Raw genomic sequence first — 27,492 nt, 5'->3', positions numbered from 1 at the left:
GTTCCACTGTAAGATAGCTGTTGCGCAAAACAAAAAAATTAAATCGATTTTCAATCAACCCATGTTCAGCATAAATTTCACTTTCTGTTTCTTGTACCAGCTTGCTAAAGTAAAACATTATATCAATGTTTTTGTTAATTATTAATCCCGTTGGAGTATACTGTTTGGATTTTCCAAATAAGAGGAAGCAATTGGGCTACGAAATGAAAATATCTTGTTTTCAATCTTGATTCTCACACAAACACGTTGCTATCATCGTTCACAAAGCATCACTTTTCAATAGGAAGAAACCGTCACAAAAAATGCCATCGACATCCCCAAGAAACATTTTAGTGGCAGTGGATGGAAGCGTCTACAGCGAGAGAGCCTTTGCATGTGAGTAAAAAAAGGATCGAAATATTTTTTAGAACTACTGCCGAAATCTAGCAATCTTGAACCAATGGTATAATTTTGGCATGAGGTTGCAATTCTGTGGGATCAAATTTTCGAATTTAAAGCTGATTTACATTTTTACGCAGCTCTAATTTCGTAGATTTTTCTCTCTATGATAAGCTTGTGGCATGATGTTTAACGCTGCCTTGTCGCAAATTCCGCTCATTTGATATCATTTTCTAGGCAGGTAAAAAGTGTTTGATATTTCCATGGCCGCTCTCATTTTTTGGTACGTTTACGCGCATGCATGTAAGCATCCCCAAAAAGAACAATCTCCATGAGTTCTCGCTATTCTGGAGAACAATCTAGCGGAGCTCTGCAACGCAATCAGGCATACACAACTGCCGATTTAAAGAACTGATTCTACATTGAATTTTTTATCAAAACAGGCCTTTGTATTTTCAAATATTCTCGTCACGTTATCGAAAAATCCTGGTATCAAAAACTACCTCAACTAGAATATTTTAGAGCTAGTCTTTTTTCGGAATAAAGAGTGAATACCAATCGTTGAAAGCCGATAGATTCATCAATCTTGTAAAAGCGACGAAAGTGAAGGCACGGTCAAGGCGTTATCCTGAACAACTCATTTGCTCAGGGAAAAAACTAACGTAAAGAAATCAGCTGTTTGATTTGCCAGTTATTAGCTGTAAGATGTTCTTTTCAAACGGTGCTTTATTTTTGTTGAAAGAATAGAAAAAACGCAATGTTTTGTTTTGTTTTACCACAAGCCTAGCGCGAATTAGCATTTTGGTATCGGCCATACGCCAGTTAATTATTGTTATCATTTCAAGATAGCCAGCACCTGCTCCAAGCCGATGCAGGTGTTCGTAAAGTACCCGGAGAGTGGTCGGGAAAACTTCGGCTTCTGACCTCGCACCAAAGCTTTAACGAACCTTGCGAGAAGTTCCAAGGCTAAAATGGATCGGAAAAATAGGAGGAGAGTTAGTGTTAGTTTGAATATAAGGATTATGATGTTTTCGCCACATATGTTTCCACTTAATATGTTTTTTTTTACTTGCAGGGTACGCTGATAAATTCCGACAGGAGAGAGATCAGGTTGTGTTTGTTCATGTTTACGAGTCCCCTATCACTCCAGCACCAACATTTGCAAGTAAGAATGTGTTTAGCAATCATTTCTATGCAGTACAGCTCCTAAGCATTATCAGACCTGACCGTGACGTCATGAAAACATAGAGGTTGGTAGCAAGAGCCTCTGAACCTTTTAGGCCAAAAATGCAATATGGAGGTGTCAATTGTTCTAAGTTCACGTAAGATTGGGGTCAAAATGCCACTGTCGTCTCAGGAAGGTATTCAGTGTACTCAGTGGATACTGATCGAACTTCGATTCTTACTGCTGGCCAAAACGATCGCGGCCCTTGAAAGGGTAACGTATTTTATTAAATTGGGAATTTCCGTGAGCGACACGAACTTTCCCCAGGGTCACGCGGAGATAGTAACGTTACATAATGAAATGACAGACAAATTTAGTCTGATAGACGACGCAGAAACAACAAGGGAAAAAAAGCTGCAGTATTTGGAAAAAAGTGTTATCAGTCATATAGAACCTTTTATGTTACAGATTGTATGAGCATTCCACCGCGAGAAGAATGGGAACGAATGTTGGAAAAAGCGGAACAACAGGCAGCAGAGATGCTGAGCGGCTACGAGAAGAAATGCAAAGAAATGAAGGCAAGTATTTCATGGCTATATTACATTCCTCAGCATAACTCGGCAAAAAACGAAAAAGGAACGCCTTTTTTTTTCTATTTTCCAGCTTCCTTTCAAGACTCTCTTTGCTTACGGAGCGATTGGTCATGTGATCTGCTCGGTGGGAAAGGAAGAAAAAGCCGAATGTATAATTTTAGGAAGTAGAGGACTGGGAACCATTAGACGAACAATCTTAGGGAGTGTCAGCGACTACGTCACTCAACACATGACCATACCCGTTTTACTAGTACCTGCTGAGGAAAGACGCTAACGCAATAACCTGTGTCAGCGGTTACACACATCCTCTTCACGACACGTTTCAGTCGAGAGTTAAAAATTTTTTTCCTTCGTTTGTCTGAAAAGAATTACCATAAGTACTGTTATAATAGTGTTAGAGAGGTTGATACACAAGTTTATTTTATCCATTATGATGAGAATTCTTCAGGGTTGATAAAATAAAGAATTTAATTAAAGACAAAACAAATAAATTAACAATCAGATAAATCTTTGAACGTTTTATTATGAAAGGCAATATATGACCTTTTAATACATATAAACACGTTACTCTCGATAATAAAAGAGTAAGAAAGCTTAAAATAAAGTTAGTATAATTTCCTCACACAGTTTTGGGAAAATTATGAGGTAGTCACAATATATAGAACCCAACATTTTTTTTAAAACTAGGAATGCCTTGCATTCTTGCAAAAGAAAGTAAGTTAATTGACGACAGGACGAGTTTCGAGATTTTGCCACAGCAAACTATATAGTCTCAACAATGTAATGCGAATATGATCCTTTAAACAGCATGACAACAAAAATTGATAAAAACTAAAATAGTTAATAGAGTTTTTGGTAAGTATTTGTCATATTCAAATATTCTAAATCGCGATTGAGAGCATTAAACATGTACGGTTAAAATTACGCACGGTTAAGTATATCAAATCTGCAAACTGTAGCTAAATACCTTGACTTCCTCTTAAACAATCCCCTAAAATTGCATTTCTTATTGGAAATGGTCCATACAAAAATAATGTATAATACAAACGTACCAGATTACAACGACAGTAATTTGTACATACAACAACAAAGTTCCTATCGAATTTTCAAATCAGAGTTTGAAATAATTTCTCTTGCACAATTTACAGTTTTTTTTTCTTCTTCTATTGGTACACACTTTAAGAGGATTTCAGCACTATCAGCTCTGGAAAAAACTCTTTAAACCAAAGGAAAAATACTCCATCGCTACCATCATCTGTAAACGTGCAACTTACAATTTTGACGTAGTATGAACGGAATTTAAACGCATTCAGTGTACTACTGAGATTAAATCTCAAGTGAAGGGGGCTACTGTACGTCAAAGTTTATGCCACTTGAAAAACATTGGAGAAAAGTTTACAAGTTCTTCATTTAAAATCCGTTCGAATCTTCTCCATCCTAGGTCATCCTTGCCCATGGTTTATGAATACCACATTGCTGTTTGTCTATTTAACCAAATCAATATGTTATGGTTTCCTCAAAACTAACGTTCGTTTTACCGTTGTAAAAGAGCCGAATCAGGGCATCATGAATTATGCCCTTATAATCCTACCACATCACTCTTGTTTCAGGACACATGAAGGACCATATCCAATGCATCAATATTCTATAAAATCACTTCAATCTAAAACTAACTTCCCACGAAACCACTATTTCCTGAGTTTTACCAGTAAAGCAAAGGAAACAGCAGAAGCCTTCAGGTAGACTTCTTGAAAGCTACTGAGCTCGCGTTACACTCTCTGCGTGACAGACAGAGTGCGTGAACTTCACCGCGTTGTGTGACCATCACAGCGTTGTACAACAACGCAAAAAAATATATATATACGAAGAACTTTATATATTTCAGTGATCACTCGATACTCTTACTTTTCTTAAAAACCTAATCATACTGAAATATGTCTTAATAATAAATTAGCATTCGTAACAAGTTGTTTATCTGTACAAAGACAGTAAAAAAAGTTCCCATTTTACAACATGACCATCACTCAAAACCTGCGACTATCCAAATCAAAATGTAAAACCAAATCACTCGCTCTACAATCGCTCCATATCCCACAATAACCTAATTACACTTTCTTTAACTCTTGATCGGGGCATCCTTCTTAATTGGCATATTATTCCACAAAATACTTACTGATACCTCTACTGAACTAGCCACACTGATCTGCCTTCAACAACCGGGAAGGGTTTTTCACAACAGACTGAACTCGTCGTCTGTTGAAGCCGATGCTCAGCAGTATTTCATCGTTACTTGAATCAGTTCAGTAAGCTAACATTAAAAGGACCCGCTGAGTATTTAGTAGTTGGTTATGTTTTGGCAAGGGCTGCCAAGTTCAGTGCTCTACTGCTCACACGTGATGATGTCATACGACTGAAAAATGAATTAATAAAAATGTTAAAAAATGCTTCAATTAGAAAGAACGTATGATATAGTTGAGTAATATTTACTTACTTCCTTTTCTTTAAATCGAGTGGTCAGATTTGAGCTTGAGGAAAACTGGCCAATTTGTAGACTTAAGATTTCTTGCAGTTAGTCTGGGTTTTGTTGGTAAAAACCGAAACAGCGCATTATAGAGAAGGAAATCCTTTTGGCTGCCACAATGACGAGGTGTTCGTCTGGTAAGGTATATACTATGACGAAACCTAGATGTATTACAACTCCAGCTGGTTACCCCCCTCCCCAACCCTCTCTCTCTCGCCTCAGTATTAAATCATCTTTCTCTGACAGCTTACCGGTACATATAAATAATCCTGGGTGGACAGAGGCACTGCGAGCGTAAAGCGTCTTACACAAGAACAAAACACAATGACCTGGACACCAATTGAATCCTGAGCTCTCAACCTTAAGTCCAACACAGTAAATACTTGATCAACGCTTCACCCATTCTGGAGTAAAGTATTAATTTGTCTGTCATTACCTTCGTAACATGTGGGACGAGGTCCTTGTTGTTCTTCTCGGTAGAGCAGAAACTTTGGATGTTTTCAGCGGTGACATTACTGACTGCATTGTCGACGCGTTCGCAAGCCTGTAAAAATGTTTAAGAAACATTACAATCCTGCTGATCACTACAAGTGTTCTTAATAATAACAAATCCTTTCTTTTTCAGAGCTTTTAACTTTTTTATCTCTTCCTTCGTAGAAGTTTACTGTAAAATTTCAAAAGCCTTCTAGACGCTACGTGACGTGTCCAATATGTCAAGCTTTGTTATTTCCAATTCGTTATAATCTTCTCCATCTCAAACCATCCTTCTTCCTCCTTTTGTATTTTTCTATCTTAGCAAAGTGATATTTTTGTGGTTATTTTCAATGCGAGTAAATTTTCTTCATCCTTTTCCTTGTTAGTTTGTTATTGCCTCTTTAGCATTTACCTAGCTAATATATTTTTACAATTGAGCACAAAGAGTGAGTAAAACAGAATTCTTCTATGCGATATCTAAGTGAAAGATTGTCGTATGTTTTACTTAACTACGTTACACTTACTTCAACGATTGTCCAGTCGTGGAGCGAGTGTGACCTAATCTACCATCCTCCAGTCTGAGAGACAAAAGGAAAACTCTAAAATAAATTTTATTTCATACGATGACAAGGTTCTATTTGTTATTGATGAGGCCTCACAACGCGAATCTGACTTTTCAGTTTATGCAACAATTCGCATGAAAGCTCCTAGGCAGTTCTTTCACGTGGTAATCTTTATCATGCTGTACAAGGTGGTTCTAACTTCTGAGTCTGTGGATGAAATCCCTGGGTGTGAGTATTTAGATCAAGGCTAATGAGCATTTACTTCCATTTTGTACCACTTATTACGCTGTACAAAGTGGTTCCACCTAAAGATGGAAGCCGAATGTCTGTAATGTATTTCATCAAAACTACAAAGCGCTTATTTCATAAGTCCTGTTTTACAAACAAATGTGATAAACTAAGCTTACTTTAAAGCACCCGTTGTTGCCGATCGCGGATGACGCAATGAACGGCTGGTCTTCAATCGCCTCAGTTCATCTCCTTGTGTTGGTTCCTCATTGTCATTAGAATCTTTACTGACCGTTATCTCTTTGGAGGCAAGGATGCTGCTACGTTCACCGAGCAAAGACGCGCCTGAAGTGGGTGTAGCACGTAACATGGGCGTAAGATCCTTGGGAAAAAAATAGAGTAAAATAAGAGACTTTCAAGTGTAAAAGAGGCTATCGTTAAGTTTTAACCCTCTACACCCTAACATCGGTATGCATATTCTCCACACTGTTCTCTTAACATTTCCTATGACACCGACATGGAGAATTTGTCTAACAATCAAGAGCTCTTTAAGTCCGTGATCTATAGTCCGTGGTCAGCTCCAATGTTTGATTCAGGGGTGATATGGTAAAGAGAAATTAGATACCAGTCACTCTTAGTGGTTAAAAGGTTAAAGACTTGTTTCGTACTCATATTTCATAAGGTAGCTTGGTTTTTTTTAACTGAGTCGAATTATGTAAATCTGCCACCCTAGAGACTTTTTAAAACTGACATTTTATGCGTTATCTCTTGGTCTACATCAGGTTGCTGGTATCTTTCTAAGGCACAACGAAACTTCAAAACATTTGGTTAAAGCTTCTTCAATGAGTTGCTTGAGAATGATGTTACCTTGTACAGTTTACTGGGCCTTGTATTGACAGAATCTTCAATCTTGATGGTGTCCACTCCACTAATAAGCCGACTCACTCCACAGCGATCCACTGCTTTTTACAAAACAAAAATTGATAGAAACCTTAGTTACAAAGTTGTTCAATTGATCAGTTTGCGGTATTATTAAGAGAATTGTATCAAAATTAATATAAACACTATCTGTTAACAAACCTTTTTCAGCCTTCTCTTTTTCTCTCGTTCTAAAAATGTCCCCTTGTATCCACAAGCTGGCTTGTTTTCTACAAAAAAACAAATAAATACATGTACATTGTAGAACAAGTTCAAAGGTTTCAAATCGTTATATAACACTAGTATTCAAAATGAAGGACCCAGATTTACACTTTCGATTGGCTTAAGGGAAAGCTACAAATGTATTTGGTTGGGGTTTTGTGACTTTCCTCCCAGCTAAGAGTACCAGTTAGTCTTTATATCTGTAGATAAATGGAGAAAACATATGAACCGGTGCACTTACTCTTCCAAAAAATTCTGCTGAGGTCCAATAACTGATCCAGGACGGCAAATTCTGCGAGTAGGACAAAAAAAAAATGGTACACTGTAAATCTATGATCACTTCGATAGAATTTAAATGCTAGTGATTTTTTGCGAGCAGTAAAATATGCGTTATCGACCAAGCTTGAGGTCAAGATGGCTGGATATTGGCCAAGTTCTCTTTTTTGCGTTTTTATGGACCGAGACGAAGTCAGGATCAGAGCAGGCAAGATGTGCCAGTCAGAACACAGGATTCGCTTCATATTGTCCACGGGCACTGCCAACGATATAGTAACATCACTTCTTACCTTAACCAGGCAATAGCTTCTGCAGCAGTGAATCGGTAATGCTTGATCAAGTAACACGCTATTAACGTCCCAGTTCTACCAAGACCAGCTGAAAGCAGGAAAATAAAGCAGTTAAGTCGGGAGTCGAGCAAGTAAACCAATAGGCATTCAATTAACACTTAAACATCAGTACACATATTCTCCATTTGTTGTTGTTGTTGTTTAACAATAAAGAGGTTAATAAGTTGATGATCATGTCCTTAATTCTCATAACTCTTATGTTTGATTTAAGAGTAAAAAATGTGAGGAGAAATTAGATACCAGTCACTCGTATCTAAAAATGGTTAAAAAAAAAAAAAATAGGTTAAGTTCCCACTGAAGTGGGCAAGGGAGCCGCAAATTTAGAGTAGCTGCCATTTTCAGCCCCAAACTTACATATAGAAGACTTGCTCACCAAGCATAACATGTTAGACTTGGCCACCACAGTCCTTGGAGAATTGTGAACCCTTACCTTTGCAGTGAACTGCAACAGTTCCTTTGGCATTTTCCGCTATTGTCAAGAAACGCCTGATGAGCAAGATATTTCATGTCAGTATGGGGAGAAAATGTTTCTTTAGTGGAGATGTATGAACACCCAAAAGTAAGGACTTGGTAAAACTCAACTTCCCCCATACACAAAGTTTACAATCATGTAACATGACTTTTTTCAAACTGAGAGTGCATCAATCCCTAGATTGTTCTGTCCAATCAGTCTTTGCCAGGCTCAGTGAAATTAATCGGTGGGAAGGTGAGAGAAAATCTGCATTTTTTCAGGACTCCTTCTTTTCCTGTCACAACCTCCCCAAGCATATCCTCTGTCTGCCTAAATTCTCACTCATATTAGCACAATTAACACAAATTTCTCCCCTTTCTGTTTTATGAAGCAAAAAGCATCCTGCATACGTGTAGATGTTAATAATAATAAAAAAGCAACAAAAACAACAAAATAACCAACCTGACAATCATATCACTTGGCACACTGCCATCCACAAAGAACAGGTCAAAATGTTCAATACCATGATCTGTAAACCTCTTTGCATCATAGAATTTCTTATTGAGTCTTACAACTGCTGTAATATTGTGCTTTTTGAAGTAAGGGATGTAGGCTTCTGGGGCATGCAGAGGATAACCTGTAAAAATGTAAAATATCTATTGTAAGCTACACTGCCTCAATATAATCAAATTACTGTGAATAATAATAAGAAGAACTCAACTCCTCAAATAATTACACAAGTGATTAATCCTTTAACCCCCAGAAGTGATAAACATGTAATTTCTCTCTACAAATTCCATACATTATCAAATACAGAGGTAATGAGAATACTCAAAATTAACAGGTAGAAGTTGATCTTGATCTAACACCAAACTGTCGCTACTAATTTACAAGGAAATGTGAAGCAGCTAGTGGGGAGAATTAACAATCAGATTCTTGGCAGTAAAACAGTTGAGAGGATTGGACCACCATGAAGCAGGAGTCAGATTGGTTAATCACAAGCATGACTACAGACAGACTTACCACCACAAAATCTTATTGCCAATCAAAACAAAACAAATGACTTTCTCCATAAGAATATTGACCCAGTGGTTATTCAACAGTCAGCGCCAATGCTGAATGCTGTACAATTACAGAGGCATGAAGTGTAAACTGTCCTATTGTTCTGTACTGCTACAGATATGTTACCTATATATGCATTGTGCTCAAATTTGACAACTTATAACCAATAACACTCAAGAATTTTGTGATAGTTTTTATGATCAGAGATAATCCAGCCCTGGTATTTTAATCTAAAGTCAGCCAAAAATGCTTACCATTCTCAATTCTACTTTTATTGTGAGGTCCACTGAATGCCAAAAATTTATCTGAAAAATAGTTTACAACACAAACTGAGTTAGGAATCTTTGTTAACAGGTCACCCTGCAAATTAAATGTAGTAAACTTGTAAATGGTAAAATTTTTCACAAATGAAGAATATTTCTTCAAGTTTTTATTCATTGACACTAATTTTTGCAGCCATCTCATTTAATCAACTGCCAAGTTGTCAATTTTTCTAACCTGGTAACAGCCAGTTGAAATCCCCATTTTCAATTCTCTGCAAGAAAGAAAATGTATCGCAGAGATAACATTAGCATGTTATAATCAATGATAACAAAAATAGCAATGTTAAGAATGACCATGTAGATAAAAATTATTATAACAATAAAATATTTGAAACATGCAAATCGCTGTTATAATTTTTACATGTGCCCAAAAAAATATAAATACTAGTAAGACTGATAAAAACAGAAAGACATGATATATTAAAAAAACTACAAATATAACAACAGAAAACTATAATAAAATTGACTTATAGCTAAGAGGTAAAAATTGATCAAAAAATTTTAACTAAAATTGTCAAATTCAAACATCTCACCTCATAATGTTCATACTCTTCTACATCAAAAGTTTCAAAGTTAAAAAACCCATTTTGTAATCCCTGCATTAATAAAAAAAATATGACTTTTACAAGAAACAATTACTCTACACAAGGTCACTTAGCTTGTCATATTGTTTGATTCATGCCATGTACTGAAACATGTTCGTGATATTAAAGATTTTGACCAAAAAAAAAATGCAAATAACTAGCAGGTATTATCACTGGTTTTCACATTACACTCTCATTGCCAATACCAATATCAAAGGCAAGTTAAATTGCTCTTGTACCTTGTAAAGGCCATTTAAAACATCCATTAGAGAAAGGTTGTATGAACATGTTCCAAAGGATGCATCTCTGTAAAGGAAAAGAAACACTGTTTTAGTCCATTTATTTTTCATTACAAAATTAAAGACACCACATTGTAGATAGTGAGTACATTTTACTTTTTTGCATTCTAAAAGTATTCCACAAGCAAGTTCTTTGAGCAAGTTCTTCAACCACTAATCATTTCCTCAAAGCTGAAGTCTACAACAACGACAATAAAAATAAATTCTTGTGTTTAAGGGGAAGATGAATAAATGTGGACTTCTAAAACCTAATAAAAACAAGGTGAAAAAAATCATATTGTAATTGTCCAAATACAAGACACTTACTAGATGAAACACAAACTGATGTACCTTGTGAGTTCATGCATATCACCCTTACATAATACACACCTAAATGGAAGAAATGGTGGGTTGCAGCCATTTTTTATCAGTGGTCTATAAGACTCTTCTGGACTTCTCTTCAGGTAGATTATCTATGAAAAAGCAAGATGCACCAGTTATTACAGTAAATAATTGAAGATCTAAGTGGCAAAACAAAGTGAGTTAAAGTTTTTGACACATCACACTAGTGTAAATGGGCCGTACACATCATTTGTGCACCACGTCATCACACGTTTTGTTGAGTTACCTTTTTTTTATGAAAACATATCACCTGTAACTAGTGTCTTTTTCAAATTTTGTCATGGTTTTGATTAATTAGTAAATGGTCTTTGTGTCATCCAATTCGGTCTGTAATCATAGTTGTGATTAATGATTCAAACTCCTGCTTTGCGTTCATCCAATTTTGTCAATCACTCCTATGATCACAGACCAAATTGGACTCCACTCAGTCCCATTACCATTATTAATCAAATAACTGACTTTAAAGTTTCAACATTGCTGATCCTGGCAGAATACAGGATGCTATTCTTGTAAAGGGAAAAACCTAAACTGATGTTCTCTAAAGTAGCAAACCTATGTCCTACACTGAAAACAAAAGAACAACACGTTGTAAAATGAATATTAACTGTGATAATACTTACTGAATATGATGCAATTAAATATGCAGCATTTGCCCTCTTCCTGCTATCGAACGAGGTGTAGTGAACGATCTTTTTCTTTGCCAAAGAGAAAGACTACAAATTCAAACAAAAATATAGATTCAATCATTTGAGTTACCTCATTTTCAACTAAAACTACAATATAACAGCAGAAGAAATTTATATGTTGAGGAAATGTCTTCTAAGCCCACAAAGTCATACTTTAGTTTTGCAAATCTCGAAAGTTATAGTCCTGTTTAAGCCCAAATCTTAGATGTCTAGCTTAACATATCTAAGCACACGATTGTTCTATTCCAATCAAAGTTAATCAAAAAATGACCAGCAATAGTATCATAGAGTTAAGCTTTTATCTCATAATCCAAAGAAAAACCACAACAATATAACAAATGTTGGTCTGAAACTGATAACACCATGTGATGATGATGAAAATACCTCCTCTTACAATAAAAAGTTCAATATAACACAACTGTTAATTTTCAATTACTATATCCACTTTGATACAAGCCAAAAAAAAAGGATATTTTTAACAGAGACTAGTAAACAACAAAAGACAAAAACAGCTGCTCTATTTCAACAAGGCAAGATGATTTTTCAAACCACTGTTAAAAGGAATATTTATAACCAATGATATCTAATTTTGAATAATTGGAAAAATGAGTTTTCAAAATAAGTTTTCAGATCAATTTAGATAGGCACACATTAAGGGCAGGAAAGAAGATTTTCATACAGACCATAGGAATTCATGTAGTTCATTTAGTTCATATCAATCATGAATACACGTTTTACATGTCAACAAAATTATAGATGTTTCAGTCACTCTAATTATTGTGAATTCATCAATAGTAAAAATCAGATTTCAACCGGAGTATCAAAAGATAACACTAATAGCCTATTCTTTCAAATATGATGCTAATATATATAATTTCTCATGCCCCAACAGACGAGCAGAGAACTGAGACATGAGTAAGCTAAGCTACGTAAATTTTCCATCGCCAATCTTAATTGCGTAACACTAGAGCACTTCGACTTTACTTTACCCTAGGTAATAACTTACGATCTAGGTTTCTAATTGGATTCACAGTTTATTTCTTCGACATATTGCATGAGAAGAGTTTCGAGAGTGTCAATAGAGAAGATAAAGAGAAAGAATTTTTGAGTGCAAACGTATCTCAATATCGAATTCTGTTTGTCTGTTTTAGCATTAGACCGTGAACACGAGGCAAAATTCCAAACCACAGACTTAAATTATCGTACGGGAACATTTGTAACAAGTAACCACAACTTTTCAGAGCTGATGTGCCCAAACTCTGGTTTTCTGATTATCCAAACTTTATATTTAAGTACAGAGAAGGAGGAGGGAGTAATTTCGAGTCATTACGACCGGCTGAAATACAAATAGGTTAAGCTTAGCGTTTAGCAAACAAACGCGGGGACCCGTACAAGGAAAAAACATCGTCAACGATGTTTTGATCATATAGATAGCGCTTAGATAGTCTCCATAAACGGAATACCAACTAAAGTATCAATATCACCGACTTGAAAAAACAAGGAGTTGCATCTAAACAACGGACGTTGAAGTCTCTAATAAATACTACGAGCGTAAAATAATACGGATGTGAGTTAAGTCTTTACTTCATTTTTCATGGACACTGGAAGTCCGCTAGAAATCAAGAATGACTGCGAGCGAACTGCATGAGTTTGTCTATAAAACAATTTGAAATATAATATTCATGTTTTCGTCCACAAAAATTAGTTAAAACAGCAGATTGCTTACCTTAAGCTTCTTGTAAAGCCTACAACAGTAGCGATACAGCATAGCAAGATTCAAGGGTCCGAAGTCGGCGTAAAAACTGCAGAACGACAAGTTTACAAATTGACTAATTAGAACGCAGGCTGACGGCAAATAAGCTTCCAAATTAGAACATACTTACTTCTCATACACCAATTCATCATCTACACAGAAGTAATGAACAGATTCAGTATGTCTGGGCTTGTTTCGCAGAGTGATGAAGTACAATCGATCTAGTAAGAAATTAAGAAGGGGACATCTTGGATAAGACTGACAATTCCTTGGCGGTAAACCATATTGGCAGCGGATAAAAACAACCGAGGTGTACCTTTTATAAACTCGCTTGCGTTTGATAGCTCGCTTTCATCGGCCATGATGTTTAAATCAAGTAAAAAGGAACAGAAATCTTCGTAAAAGTCTACAACCGAACTCGCTTACTCCATTCTTTTACAGTTCGACTGCATTACAGTTTTCAACCAATCACAGCTCAAAGCATTAAGTTGCCATGGGAGACGACCTGTTCTAACACAATAGAGCCCCCATTAGGGCATAGAAATAAACCATAAACACTGACGTTTCTAATCTCTGTATTATGAACAATACTTATACAGTACTTCTCGCCAGATTTAAAACCAGACTTTGCAAAAAAAAAAAATTCTATCTCGTATTATGTTTCATCAACTCGATATTCGGTTTTTGAGGTGCTGTTGATCACAGATTCACATCGACTGGAAGTTTTTTATTGTTTCCTAATAAACACTAATACTGGTTACATTCCTCAACTTTTTGAATATACAAATAAACAATTTAATCTACGCGATTAAGAAGGAAAAACATGTATTAGCTTTCCACACACATGCACAAACTGTAAGATTTTTGTGGAGAAAATCAGACTAGAGGAGGAAAAAAGTCCTCCACTTATTTCCGCTTGAAAATGTTTGTATAAACAACGGGTCCTCCTCAAGAAGCCGATTGTTTCCTAAATAATCCACCGTCATTTTTGGCAAGAAAGTTATACTTTATTGCGTAGGCATGCTCTGAATCTACCTCTGACAAATGGCCTGTCGTTATAGAGTGAAACTAGTGTTGTTATATTATGTAAACTTCTCAGCCGTAGTGGGAGCACCTGCTATCTGTGGCCATATGTAGCATAAATAGTGTATGTTAATTTCATTTTTGCCTCCCTTCACGCTGAGAAAAAAAAATTAAAAAAACCTTTACTGGAGCGAGGCTATTCCTCGTTCTCAAGTAGTTCACCTTGAACTGACTCTCTTTAGTTACTTTTTCCATGCAGTTTGAGCGCTAACAGTGATAGTTCATAGGATAGACTGTTTTTCCCATCTTGGTGAACAGTAATTTTGGGGTAAAATTCAAAGTTTAATGGATTTATCAGATTAATATCAATTCGGATTAGACAGAGGCACGTTCATAAGTCGGCTCCTTGTCCATTGTTTCCGGCCAAATTGGAATTTGAAGAGTTGACTTAGAAGGCACAATAAGTGACGTGCAGTTATATAGGGTTTTGTGGAGAGAGAAAAAATGGAGAATCAGCAGAAATATCCGCACATTGCCGGTTTCGAGAATCGAACCGAGACCTCAGAAGACAACGGATGAGGGTGAGACTGGAGACAACTCAAATTTGGTACCAGACAGTGCCAGACTACCTGCATCGGTTACGCAACTTGAAGGACAATGATGCTGTGTGGAGACTTTCCTTGGAGTTGAATTGTTAATTGATCTATGATAGCAACTAGTGCTTTGCAGTCACTGGCCATAACTGTCAATCCAAATCCTGGTTCAATTTTTTTAAGAAGTATTGTCATAATGAGGAACAGTCGTCATGACGGTTGGCTCGCTTGTATCTTTTCCCAGACGTTGCAAATTCTTCTCTTCAGCCTCTCTCTTCTGCAGAATGTATCTAACGTGCCGGAGTGAACTCCTAACAGTGACCGCCAGAAGTTCCACATGGTTTTTGTCATCCTTTGTCTGAGCGCCCAAGTTCGTTATCCTGTAGCACTTTTTAGTTCCCAGTCCTAAATACTCCCTCGCACCCTCCTTGATCGGACGGAAACACAGAATGGTAACTAATGGATTTACAACGGCGCTAAGATTTGCAATGATAACAATGGAACGACCGATCAGATATGACGTTGGAAATTCCGGACGGCCAATACCAGCGATTATTAAGTAATAAAAACCAACAGGACTTGAACACAACCAAAATCCAACAGTTATGTAAAAAGATGAGAGTACAATGTTTCTCAATCCCTTCAATTCCTCTAATTCTGACAGTGATTTTTCCATGCTTGATCCTCTCTGATTATTTTTCCTTTGGATCTTTAGAATATGATAAAGCGTACTCAACGAAAGGGTAGCGATGGCCAAGGCTGGTATCAAGAATGTCACACCCAAAAAACCCCTTGCAAAGTTTCCAGTTTGCCCAGGTTCTGCGACACAAACTCTTACGTAATATCGATCGTCATTGTACATAAACTCGACTTTTGATCGATACAAAAAAAGAGAGGGGATATTGATTACAAACGCCGCTATCCAAGCACCACGGGTCATGTAAGAGATCATTTTATGTCCCAAGGGGCGAAGAGGGAATGTTACCGACCAAAACCGCTCAAAGTTGATAACGACTAAAATATAAAAACTGCTGCTGATCGCAACGAAACGTACATACTTCGAGATAGCACAGTATTCCCGAGAGCGAAGAAATTCCAGGCGATAAATTTCCAGAGCGTCAAATGGAATTGCCACAAAGCAAGTGAGCAAATCGGAAAAAACCAAATGTCGTAAGAAATAAAAAGATCTGCATTGTGGCCGAGCCATCACTCGCTCGTGTCCTTTGACTCGACGTATTCGTCTGCATGACTGCGCCTCTTTTTTTCGTAAAATGTAAAGAGTCAAGAAATTCAGGAACAAAGCAAGCGGCTCAATTATGAAGTACGGTGCTGCTAGTGATATCTTTTGAAACAAGCTCAAGATATTAATCAGCTCTTCTCTGGAATTGTTTCCATGGTTTTCATGGAGCGTTGTATTTGAATGCATGGCAAAGGCGACTGACAAGTTCGACATCACAGTGTTCTATTAATAAGGAAAATAATGAAATAATAGTTTAAAATATGTTCAAGTATACAGCCTGGAAAGGAAACGGAGAGAATAAAAACATGAAAGCAAAAGTAAGAGCTACGTATGTTGGAGATTGGTGGCCTGGTGAACCAAGACACACAAATTAATTGACTCTTGATCTCTAAAACGTGCTAATAACATAGTTAACTTCTAGGAATATCCAGCGCACGAGCTCCGAGAGCGAAAAAACTGAACTTTACTTGAGGTTGTCATATTGATAAACTCCAATCTTACACTCTAGTCTTAACGAGAGAAAATGAGGGGACCTCCCATCGTTTTTACGACCTCGTACACTAAAAACATTTTCCACTGCTCTTAATCTTTGAGAAAAGTCACGACAAGAATAATAGCTTAAGGCTATCTTTCACGATGAAAAATTGCGTAGTTTTAAGCCATAAGATGTATACATCACAGAAATATAAAAGTAAAAAGTAATACTGTTCCTGGTAACACTAAGAGGTAACCATGAATTGAGTAACTCTCAATGTCCATCAGTGAACATTTATGTAAGTGATTTAGACTGTTAATCATAGTGCTCAAGTCGTCATTAATTCGGGGTAAGAATTGCTCGAATAAGAACAACCTATCTGAACTTGCGACACTGAGTTTTCACATAGGTACCGATTATAGTTTTGTTCCTTCGGCATCGAAAGGGCGTAGTATTTTTCTTATTTAATTCAAGTATTTGTTAAATTAAATTTGCTGACTAATAAGAGAAAAATTTTCGTTTTCAAAGGGTAGGCCAAACAGTTACGTCCAAAAATAGCTACATTTGAAAATTTTGGTTTAGTTTTCCTACTAATCCATTTCAAACAGCCGGCGTTCCACGATGAATAGGGTTTAGCGAAATCATGAAATGCTATTTCAATCAATACAGGGTAACTTAGTGTTATCAATTGAATTGATAACATAAATTGGCCACCGTAAAGAGTTCAAAAGCTGACGTTTCGAGCGTTAGCCCTTCGTCAGAGCGGTTGACGAAGGCTTTTACTCTCCCACCGACGCAGCACCACAGTTTCCTTTGAAACTTGCCCCCGTTATTCAATACAGTTAACCAATGCGTTTATCGTCCTTTCACAGAAAGAAAAATCATACTACAACCAGCTGTTGATTGCACAAGCTCAAAGAAAATTCTCTAAATTTAGAATCAGAAAGAAAATAATTACAAATGTATGAACAAAGAAATAAACAAATTAGGATGAGGAAACGATTTTCGCACTCACCTGGATGAAACATATAACTTAAACCGACTAAATATTATTTTGCTGAAATTGTTAAAGGAAAAGCGATGTTAATTGAAACTATCCTCGAATACCAAGAACAAATTATACAGCAAGACTTGATCATGATAATTGAGAAACCTTTTTTTGGAGTCTAATTGGAAAATAGAACGTTCATTGGTTGACGTTCAAGTGTTCAAAGAGGGGACGTAATTGGCATCAAAGAGCTTTGACATACCGACGTGTAACGAAAAAGGAAAGAAATTAACCTCGACACACTGAGCATGGCAAAGTTATAAATAGTTGATGACAGGGGGGAAGGTTGGAGATTTTCGGTAACTCGTTCACATTCCTTAGACTCGTCCAAGAACCCCGCCATGATTCCCCCGAATGTTCTTTCACGCATCTCTTGAGACCGAACAAGGATGCAGAGTAGTCTGGTGACGAGCAGACTGAATACCTGTGGCCGTGACGAAAAACATGGGAACATTTCTTTCAAAAGACAGAAAAAAATTAAATAGGAGTAATAAAAGAAAAAATGAAAATCAATGGTTTAGGATGAAGATTTACTCATATTTCAAACGAAAAAACTCGGAAAATTCAGCCTGAATTGTTCATGGTTAATAAGTCAAAACCTCCTGCATCTCCTTTAAGCCAAGGTACCAGTTATCACCTATCGGTTGGGGGAGGGGTCGTTCGGAGGATTTTGAGGGGGATAACATGGTTTTTTTGGAGGAGGATCATTTGTCGCCAACGGAGTGTAAAGAGTAGGGGGGGGGGAATTACAGAAATTGACCGCTAATTCACTGCGAATGAGGGGCGTATTTGTACTCTAGACTAGACTGAACGAACTGACTTGGAGAAGGTTTAATAAAACTGTTTGATCAATATAATGATAGAGCTGCCATTTTAATTATTGTGTTCTGTGAGCGAGTATCTTGCTTTGGGCAGAACGACAAATATAAAAAGTGGAACAACGGTCCGGTTAAAATAAAATCTATTCAGATATCCCGCCAGTGTTGTTCCAAAGAAACAAAAGGAATTCTACAATTCTGTTATGGAGTTTGAGATCTAACAAGTCCTTACTTTCTGTAAGGTTCGCCGGGGGACATAACAGTACGGGGCCGAAACATACTGATAGATTGTGCGCGTCCATTTTGTTCGTTTCCTTCTCAGCAATAACGCACAAGAAATGATTCAACAAATACACTAACGTTTCTCTGTTGTGTTGTGGCAACTGGACAAGCAGCTTGGAAAGAACACGCTTCTGTGCAGCTAAATCTTGATCTTGAACATGTTCTTTAGCAGCTTTAATCAGCATTTTGGACAAAGATTCAGTGATGAGTGGCTCGGGAAGTTCTCGAAGATAATCTTTCAGAATGCCGGCGATGACATTGATATCAGGATAATTCTCTTCTGACAGGTCGACTTTCGTGCTGTCTTCGTCAAATTGCGCGTGTAATTGCTTCTTCCGTCGAGCGTTTCCGGAAATCCGATAGAGACCGACGTTTGTCAGTCCGCGCTTCTCGATCTCTTCGACACACTTGCGAACGATTAACGGAACGCTTGCCCTCTCGTTGCGCGAAGTCACGTTGAGTTGAAAGCCGAACACGCCCGAACTTCTGTCGGAAGGAGCTCGTTTTAGCAACGCCTTCATCTCTGTGAATTCCATTTTGAGGTGAATCGCGCCTTGTGGATGTAAACGAAACACGGTGTTGTGCTGCTGGCCGCATCGGACAAAAGGTGACAGGTTGAAGGAAACTTTAGCCACTGGTTTGTCAAATTCGTGACCCGGTGTGAAACAAGACAGACAGATTTCACGACCATGCTGAACTTCTACATCAAAGGCTTCATCCCATGTTATGCTTTTCGAAGCTCTTTTAGAACTCGTGAAAGCTTTACGCTCAAAATCAACTTCGACTGCACAATATACCTTCTTTTTCTTCTCCAGTAGTTTCTTATCTGCAAAAGGGAGGTTGGTGGCTTTGATTAGATGTAAGGAGACCATACCAGAGACCGCGTGGGACGACAATAAATTATGTCCACTATAATCATCCGGGAATATCATAAAACCGACATCTACCTCGCTCCTAAGTTGGTCGCTGTCAGTCAAATCTTGCGAGGCAAGCTGATTGGTTAAACTCTTGTCAGTCATAGACTGAAGGCTGGCGCGCCTTCTGGTAAAGGGAGACAGTTTAAAGTGACCTGATGGCGAAGCTGATCCGATAGAAAGCTTGGATTTCGCGCCTTCTTCTGGGACAGGATTTAAAAGTTTCAGATTCGGGTGTGATGATCGACTCGCTAGCCGTCTGGTTCCGGTAGGAACTTGCAATCCACTAGAAACGAAGGAATTTAAAAGCATGGAGTGCCTTTGCTGTTCCACAATATCCTGGCACTGCGATTCACTTTTTCGCGCTGGCCTGCGTGGGGAAGTTGGCGTTTTATAAGCCTCTTGTCTCGCGCCATCTTTGTTTTTCTCTCCTGTCTCAGCTCCGTTTGAATGTATTTTGAAGGCGAATGCACTAAAAATTTGGCTTAGTGACAAAACGGAGTCTTTACGTGAAGGAGATGGCGTAGAAGGCGTAGATGGCGTTGGAGATTTTTCCTCCGCGGTTTCGCCATCCGTGGATCCACTCCAACTATTTCTGTCTGATTTTCCATCCTCAGGGCTCTCAAAGTTAGAGGAACTTGAATTCCGACTGTTTGAAGCATCTTTATGTGAAGCAACAGGAGAAGGTGGTGGAGTTGGCAGCACTCTACGGTTTCGTGGCTCTGAAGGGAGACTCAGTAGTGGTTTCGTTAACGTGGGAGAACTGCTCTCACTTCGACTATCACTATCACATCGACTTGTCCGTCCGACTTCGGATGGCACCGACGGAAGTCTTCGCCTTGCCTTCGGGCTCCCTCCGGGAGAACCCGTAGGGCTTCGGGGAACCTGCTCCAAAGTGTAAACCTTCAAAGAGTCTTCGTTGGACATGCTGCTGTTAGCAGCAAGGGTAGGAACTGCGAAATCGTCGAGATCATCGAAAATCAAATTAACAGATGTAACGGGCGTTAAAGTACTTGACTTGCGGCTTGCAAGCGGTGGGGGTGTTCTTGTTGATAAAATTATTGCATCAGCTGACGGTTTTCTCGTCGGAGCTTCGGGTCTATTTATGTGTCTTTGTTTCAAAAGAGAACCGACCGGGTTGCGGTGATCTTCGGTAAATTGTCTGCTTTCGTCTTCTTGATGCTCAGAATTTTTCTTCGCAGACTTTAAGCGATTATTTTGTGCTCGAATTGCCTTAATAAGTTCTTCAATATTCGACGAATCTCCGCCAATTGGCAGCTTGGAAATTTTCTTCTTATGGTTTGCATTTTTGTCTATTTCAACATTAGCTGTTTCTGTTTGAATAGTTTGTTTACCGTCGTTGCTGGGTTCTGAGCGGGAATCTTTAGTTTTGATTTGAAAACCTTTCGACGTTGTTTTGTGAAAGTTTTCGCTCGTAGCTATGGATCCGTTGATTTCTTCAGAATATGAATTTTGATCAGTCAACAAATCACTTTTTCTGATGGTCAAAATCAGCTTGCGCGGTATTTGAATCATTCGTACAACATCGTCTAAACTAAAGCCTTCAATATCAACTTCATTCACTGAAATAATTTCATCGCCAACCTCCAGTAACCCATTCACATCAACAAAACTTCGCTGTGCAACGCGTGATACAAATATTCCATTCTTCCTAAAAGAACCATCACCTTGTCGAATGAAGAAGCCCAAAGGCGACGTAGAATTCTTAATAATTATTACATCGCGAACCATGCATTTGCCTGAATTTTCAACGTGATTTTCACCGTTCATTTCATCCGATGCGGGGCGCTTTAAATCGGTGGTTTCATGTCCGCTAGCGGTGTCTAACCCATGATGCAAAATCTTTGTGTTCTCTAATTCTTGTTGATCCGTTGAGAGGTCACTTTCATTGTCTATGGCTTGTATTTTTGCAATGATGTCAGCAGTCAATGTTTTCTGTGTAACATATCTTAGTGCAGTTTGCGCCATGTTGCTTGAACCAGGATCTGAGGCTTTAGGTGTTGATCCAGCAGAGAACTCATCGAAGCTGAATTCGATCTCGCTCAAGTCGTTTGACATCGGTGACACGTTATTACTCCATAAATTTCCCTGTTGTGGCGTAAATGTCCGTGCCTCCCACATCATGGATCCAGCACAATAAACGAAGCAATAGCACACTTCACCTTAAGGTCATATCGATCAAATAACAAATAATAAAGCCTGATTTTACAATGACGAAGAAACCCTTGTGCGTCACCTGGGCATTTAATGGCTTCTTCAGTACTTTGTATTGGCTTCCACACTTCCCAAGGACTGTATTTCTATGCGATAGCTTTTTCCACTTAAGCAACTCCGTCGGGATTAAGTTTTCACACCTTCAATATGTATTTGACCACTGGAAACAGCCCAATCATACGTATGTATTGTGGTCGCATAATTACGAAAAATTTGCATTACGTCGCAAAGATTTTTAGCAGCATAAACTTGAGCGAATTTAATAACATTATTTTAATCCAATAAGTGGACGTATTTAGGATGTTTTCGTTACGTTTTCTATTTCCTGTGTCTGGAAGTACGTTAATAGAAAATAACAGCTTAAAATATTAGCTGAGATGTCTAGTTTCCCAGCAGTCCGACTATAAACAAATATTCTACAGCAATATCACTGCTGACCTGTGTACACAATGGCTTTAAAAACGTTTGTGGCACCAACAGCACGCATAACCATTAGAGCACTTTAATTGTTTGTGCTTAAATAACAAAACGAAAAAAAAAACGTCTGTGAAAATAAATTATTAAATTTCAAACGTCAGATCTTTTAGCAGCCTGATGTAAAAAAAAAATCCTATGTTTTGTATTGCTCTTGAGAAATACTCAGTAATTAAATTCTTAGGGAGAGCTATTTTAAGTTTCAGCTGATAATGATAATAATTTTCCATTTGGTAATCATTAGTCGGTAATTGATAGGATTGAAATAAACCATAAGACAGACAAGCACAGACAAGAACATCGATCTAAATTTAGCTTGATAAACGATAAAAATAAAATTGTTATCGTAGCAACAGGAAAATGTATATTACATTACTTTTCAAGTTGTTTGTTGCTTCAAAAACGGCTCCGATATTAAGACCCAGCTCTACAGAAAGAAAGTATTAAGCGCATGAAGTGGATTCTTTCATCTAATCCCGCAAGAAAATCTGGTGCACCACGAAAACAACTAAATTTGCATGAGAAATTCTTTTGGGAAAAAATTAAGTTCTCTCTTCGTAAAACGAATTATAATACCAACATCAGTTTCAGTGACATATTGGCAACTCAGAGTAGAACTTCATAGCAGCTGAAGAGCTGCCTTTTGGGGATCATATCAGAATGGATATTGTAATGATTATATTGGCTCATGAAGCGAAAACATACCGACATCGAGAGAGATTATTTATAGAGTAAACTTTGTTTGCAAAGTTTGCACACGAAAAAAGACTACAAAAGCGATATGGTATAAAAATACAACTCCTAAACCTTCATAAAGTTTTTTTTTTCTCGCAAAAATTTGTATCCCCTTAATGTAGAAGGAAAAAAAATTTATTAATACCACAAAAAAGTATAATAACTCAGAAAATGGTTGGCAGATATTATGCAAACTTATACTTATATGAATTCAGTTGCAATGGGTCTTGTATTCAGGGCATTACTACTAGTCATCAAATCCCAGTATTGCGCGGCTGTTGAAGTTAATGAGCCTCAGTGTACATTTCCCGTGGTTTTGTTCCTCGGCGCGGTCGTGGTCTGGGTACAGTAGCGCTGTGTTTGGGTGATTTTCTCAGAGCGTGATATTTCCACGCTTCAGATATTTGTTTGATCTGAAATAAACGCAAAACTTGATTAAAACGTGAAAAGTCACACGTCCGCAAGCATGCTTGCGTGCATGATCGCACGGCCTAACAAGCGCACTCCAATAGCGAAACCGCGTGTGCTGCGCGCATGAAAGCGTTTATGGAAATTAAATACGTATCATCTAGCGTTCACACGCACATACGCACGTACAGACCGAATACGTACGTAAAAAAGAAGGAACTTTATACGTACTGTAAACGCACAAACAGGCAAATGAAAACATTTGCCTACGCTTTACGCGTTATAAAATGAATACGCACGAATCTATTGACGTAGAAAAGGCTCAATAATTTCGAACTTCTTTCCTCTTCATTCTGAATGAAGAACTCCCTGCTGAATACATATTTTTCAAATAAGAGGTGGCAGAGAGGTCTGTTCAACTGAGTTGGTGCAGAACCACATAATAACAATCAGGTGCACTGGTTTACTGGCTCAGTACAGGGATGTTTTCACCAAGACTTACCGGAATCATTCTATCCTTCTCGTTGTCTAGTTCAACCTGTTTAAGTTCTTCAGGTGTGAGTAAGGCAAGCCTTACATATTGGATTACATTCTGTGCTATTTCAGAAACTGACTTACTAAGAACCACCTTGAAATAAAAGGAAAGACATTCCAGAAATATTTATCTTAGTTTCCCAGACATTAACACTAAATATGAGGCACTGTGAATGTAAAGAGTAAAAGAATCTTGCTCAAGATTACAACAGAATAATACACAACTCAATTCAAAGCTTCAACATCTCCCCTTGCTTGGCAATTGACCATCATTTATGGAGTATTGAACCAGAAGTGTTAAGTCTTTCCAGCAAAATACATATGTTATGATGGAGAAGTTTAAACATAAAGAGTCTGGTTTTATGAGTGAATGGCTCAGTTAAACAGTTTTCAACCTTAAAATGATGCTTACTAACAAAAACCCCAACAGCAGCACATAAGTTAATAAGTGACTATGCTAAATTCTACAACATTTGTAGGGGCATTTGGTGGCAATTTTGGTCTGGTGGAAGGGCGGCAGGAATTTGAATGAACCAATCTTCCAAAATTCAAATGACTGGGGGTGCGTGGGAGGGGATGTTGAAGCTTCAAATTGAACCTAGTCGCATAAAGTGCACATTCACACCACTTTAAGGTTAACACCAGACATAGCAATAAAATTCACAGACAATAAGCTATTGATAAATATCTTACAGAGTTCACTGTGGCCCATTCCCTCACAGCTGAAAGAATTTCCAGTTCATCCATCATCAGTTTATCACTTTGTAGAAGTAGTGCCAATGCCTCCTCTGACAGCTCATGGAATCCTTTTGTTCTGAATACATTCTCTGTGTTTTCTTCAATAAAATCTAAGCATCGCTCTCTTAACTCCTCCTGTCCATAGGTGACTGCGATCTAAATTTAAATATTTGGTCAACTATAACCATGACACAGTAGATAGTTGACCATAAAACCTTAAAATTCCCATGGAAGATACAGGTTTTCCTTCATCTCTCATTCAAATCATAAATTGTCCCCAATTTTTTTTTCACACAAAAAATGGTGCATAGAAATACTGGATCTGGTTGAAATCCTTACAGGGGATTGGGATCTTCATCTGTGTCCCACATTTGTGAAAAAGGTTTAAGATCGTCTTTACTCATTTGTAGGTGATTAACTAATTCCAATCAAAAACCATTAAACCTAGAACAAACCTGCATTGCTTCTGATGCTGTATCTATGGCAAGAGTTTCACCAATGAACTGCTCACAGATCTACGAGTTGACAAAGCAAAGATCAATATTTATTAAATTAATTTATAATTTGCAAATAAATATGGCACACTCAAGTTTACTCTCTTCACTTTCACAGAATGTAGTCTGCTGTTCCACACCCTTAGGCATAAAATTGTGCACCTCAAAGATTAATTGAAGTTTTGGAAACAGGTGAAAAATTACATCTAAAATTTGTACCAAACACCACATCACAGCATGAGTATCAGAATATAATGTAAAAACCTTTTGGAGTTGTTCTAAATTGTACTCCATGGCTGAACCCATAACTTCCATCACCTGAAAAAACCAATCAACAAACAAACAAAAAAAAATGATTAAGTACCATTATCTAGTTGATAGATCAAACATGCAAAGAACAATGAAACAAGCAAACAGCAGTCTTTCAGTAAATCAATATCATGTAAGGTATTTGATCAATAAGTAAACTTATCAGTCAGCTGATCAGTTAAACACATCTATTGTATTCATCATCCACTTGCTTCAACTTCAATAGAGATGTGTCAGTAACATGTGTAGCAAGATATTTCAACTCACATTTCTGTTATTCAGAGTGCATGTATTTGTGTAGAGAAATTCCAACAATGACATAAAGATTTCTGGAGTAACATCTGCCAGTACAAGGGGTACATCCTGCTGGTCAGTTTTTGGTCGTACATTGTCTTTTTGATCTGATAGCATTGCTCTAAAAACTTCACACCTACAATCATAATAAATGCATTTATACAAAAAAACAAACAATTGATCAATACTTGTCCATGTGAAAAATTGTACTCAGTGTAAGGGGTTCCAAATTGACTATTGATCAACCACACACCTATCTCTCACTGATAAAAGTTAAATTCACATATCAAGTTCCAAGTATAATATTTTTTCAGATAATGCTTGGCTTAGGAACCTAATATTATTTGATTTTATCAGCTGAGTTGATAATGTAATTTGGCTGACATAGGTAGTTTCTAAAGCTGACATTTCAAGTGTTGGTTCTTTGTCTGCAGATTGATGAACATTTTCCTGAGACCAAGGGGTAACAATCAAAACATCAGCCTTGGAAACACTTTATGGGGCCATTTTACATTATCAACTCAGTTTTTAAATCAAACTTTCTTGTAATGCCCTCCATAGATGCAGCACCACAGTTTCTTTACAAACTTACCCCCTTTGTTCATTAGGAATTTAACAGAATATTGATTATTTTAAAACATTAAGACTACTAAGGGATAACCTACAGAACAGTATTACCTTGCCATCAAAATTGACTTGTTTGCACGGATCACTTTTCTGTTTGACCCCACAATAAACTTCACATCACTGCAAAAGTAGTCAAGCAAATTGAAACTTGTTTCAAGGTTATCAATTCGGATAGGAAATCTGCATAAGGTTCACAACACTCCTTGTCATTCTTAAAAACTGTATTAAGTTTTCCTTTTATGAGACTGATCGTATTAAAAAAATTACAGGAAAAAACGAACATTCTTAAAACACACTAAAAGGTACAGGATGGTGGAGGTAAGAAAAGATGGTACACTAGTACTGAGCGTAAATACTGCTACGGAAAAATTTCCGCACAGCCCCATACCTCGTTATGCATGCACCTCTTATTGGTGATACACTGAATAATAAAGCCTCATAGATTGGTGAAGATTTAGAGGTTCGTGTTGTTTGACAACTGATTAGAATTTAGTAGCGTGACAGTTGAGGATTCGAACGAAAACAAGTTCGCCTCTCAAACCTGAATTCCTTTTTATCAATGATTCCTCTCATGTCGTCGGCAAATGCCCAAGGACATCCTGGTATTGTGCGCTCTTGTGCCATTGTGCAACGGGAGATAAAAAAAACTTAATGTCTAAGAACCCTAACCCAACAGAAATCCCGCGTTCCAGAATTTCTGCTAGGCGACAAACCAAAACAAAATTGAGAGGCGTAGAGACTGGGTTAGAGGAATTTTTCAGTAAGTGGTGTCATGTACCAGGCCATGAAATGTCCGAAATCAGACAAGACTAATCGAAATCGGACGTAAATGTCAGGAATCGGACATAAGTGTCTAACATAGAACAAAGCTGTCCATATTCCAACAGAGCTGTTCAAAATCGGATCAAATCGTCCAAAATGGGATGGAATCCTATAAAATCGTAAAGTTTTGAAATTCCCATCTTTTTCAATTTTTTTTCCTAGAGTTACCCCCTCATTATTCCCTAAGCCCTGCTAATAAAGT

At 37.5% G+C, this 27,492-nt stretch overlaps 4 protein-coding genes across 5 annotated transcripts; 1 reads left to right on the top strand and 3 right to left on the bottom strand.

Annotated features, from left to right (window-relative positions):
* The first annotated feature begins 172 nt into the window (after window positions 1-172).
* On the top strand, window positions 173-2,664 carry LOC131778017 (universal stress protein YxiE-like). Its single transcript, XM_059094393.2, has 4 exons — window positions 173-375; window positions 1,454-1,543; window positions 2,012-2,121; window positions 2,207-2,664. The coding sequence occupies exons 1-4, from the start codon at window positions 303-305 to the stop codon at window positions 2,408-2,410; spliced, it is 477 nt and encodes a 158-aa protein (XP_058950376.2). The 5' UTR covers window positions 173-302; the 3' UTR covers window positions 2,411-2,664.
* Window positions 2,640-13,674, bottom strand: LOC131778015 (dual specificity protein phosphatase CDC14A). Of its 2 annotated transcripts, none has more exons than XM_059094390.2 (19): window positions 13,544-13,674; window positions 13,358-13,448; window positions 13,201-13,276; window positions 11,409-11,501; window positions 10,777-10,859; window positions 10,348-10,414; window positions 10,058-10,120; window positions 9,700-9,736; window positions 9,456-9,506; window positions 8,602-8,776; window positions 8,119-8,174; window positions 7,629-7,716; window positions 7,304-7,354; window positions 7,003-7,070; window positions 6,790-6,884; window positions 6,102-6,304; window positions 5,656-5,709; window positions 5,094-5,201; window positions 2,640-4,546 (listed from the first exon to the last, which is right to left on the bottom strand). In XM_059094390.2, the coding sequence occupies exons 1-19, from the start codon at window positions 13,587-13,589 to the stop codon at window positions 4,483-4,485; spliced, it is 1,569 nt and encodes a 522-aa protein (XP_058950373.2). In that variant the 5' UTR covers window positions 13,590-13,674; the 3' UTR covers window positions 2,640-4,482. The 2 variants fall into 2 exon arrangements, with proteins under 2 accessions (XP_058950373.2, XP_058950374.2); XM_059094391.2 differs by having other exon boundaries at window positions 6,790-6,881.
* Window positions 13,675-18,403: 4,729 nt separating this feature from the next.
* Window positions 18,404-21,771, bottom strand: LOC131778028 (rho GTPase-activating protein syd-1-like). Its single transcript, XM_059094408.2, has one exon. It carries the CDS (start codon window positions 21,763-21,765, stop codon window positions 18,568-18,570), a length of 3,198 nt encoding a protein of 1,065 aa, XP_058950391.2. The 5' UTR covers window positions 21,766-21,771; the 3' UTR covers window positions 18,404-18,567.
* A 1,565-nt stretch (window positions 21,772-23,336) lies between these two features.
* Window positions 23,337-27,187, bottom strand: LOC131778029 (BTB/POZ domain-containing protein 19). The gene is made up of 8 exons (XM_059094409.2): window positions 27,010-27,187; window positions 26,520-26,588; window positions 25,815-25,977; window positions 25,503-25,556; window positions 25,200-25,259; window positions 24,700-24,900; window positions 23,975-24,100; window positions 23,337-23,477 (listed from the first exon to the last, which is right to left on the bottom strand). Exons 1-8 carry the CDS (start codon window positions 27,090-27,092, stop codon window positions 23,349-23,351), a joined length of 885 nt encoding a protein of 294 aa, XP_058950392.1. The 5' UTR covers window positions 27,093-27,187; the 3' UTR covers window positions 23,337-23,348.
* Between the last annotated feature and the right edge of the window lie 305 nt (window positions 27,188-27,492).

This window comes from Pocillopora verrucosa, chromosome 12 (assembly GCF_036669915.1).
Source record: "Pocillopora verrucosa isolate sample1 chromosome 12, ASM3666991v2, whole genome shotgun sequence".
Classification (NCBI taxonomy): domain Eukaryota; kingdom Metazoa; phylum Cnidaria; class Anthozoa; order Scleractinia; family Pocilloporidae; genus Pocillopora; species Pocillopora verrucosa.
The sequence above is the reverse complement of the archived record's forward strand: the minus strand, read 5'-3'. Positions and strand labels throughout refer to the sequence as shown.

Excerpts from the sequence above, each read along its gene's own strand:
- LOC131778028 (XM_059094408.2), bottom strand. The coding sequence starts at position 21,765 with ATGATGTGGGAGGCACGGACATTTACGCCACAACAGGGAAATTTATGG.
- LOC131778029 (XM_059094409.2), bottom strand. The coding sequence starts at position 27,092 with ATGGCACAAGAGCGCACAATACCAGGATGTCCTTGGGCATTTGCCGAC. Across the intron at positions 26,589-27,009 it reads ATTGATAAAAAGGAATTCAG|TGATGTGAAGTTTATTGTGG; the intron begins GTTTGAGAGGCG and ends CTACTTTTGCAG. Across the intron at positions 25,557-25,814 it reads GCACTCTGAATAACAGAAAT|GTGATGGAAGTTATGGGTTC; the intron begins GTGAGTTGAAAT and ends TGGTTTTTTCAG.
- LOC131778015 (XM_059094390.2), bottom strand. The coding sequence starts at position 13,589 with ATGGCCGATGAAAGCGAGCTATCAAACGCAAGCGAGTTTATAAAAG. Across the intron at positions 11,502-13,200 it reads GGCTTTACAAGAAGCTTAAG|TCTTTCTCTTTGGCAAAGAA; the intron begins GTAAGCAATCTG and ends TTGAATTTGTAG. Across the intron at positions 9,507-9,699 it reads TTTCAACTGGCTGTTACCAG|ATAAATTTTTGGCATTCAGT; the intron begins GTTAGAAAAATT and ends ACTATTTTTCAG.
- LOC131778017 (XM_059094393.2), top strand. The coding sequence starts at position 303 with ATGCCATCGACATCCCCAAGAAACATTTTAGTGGCAGTGGATGGAAGC. Across the intron at positions 1,544-2,011 it reads TCCAGCACCAACATTTGCAA|ATTGTATGAGCATTCCACCG; the intron begins GTAAGAATGTGT and ends TTTATGTTACAG. Across the intron at positions 2,122-2,206 it reads AGAAATGCAAAGAAATGAAG|CTTCCTTTCAAGACTCTCTT; the intron begins GCAAGTATTTCA and ends TCTATTTTCCAG.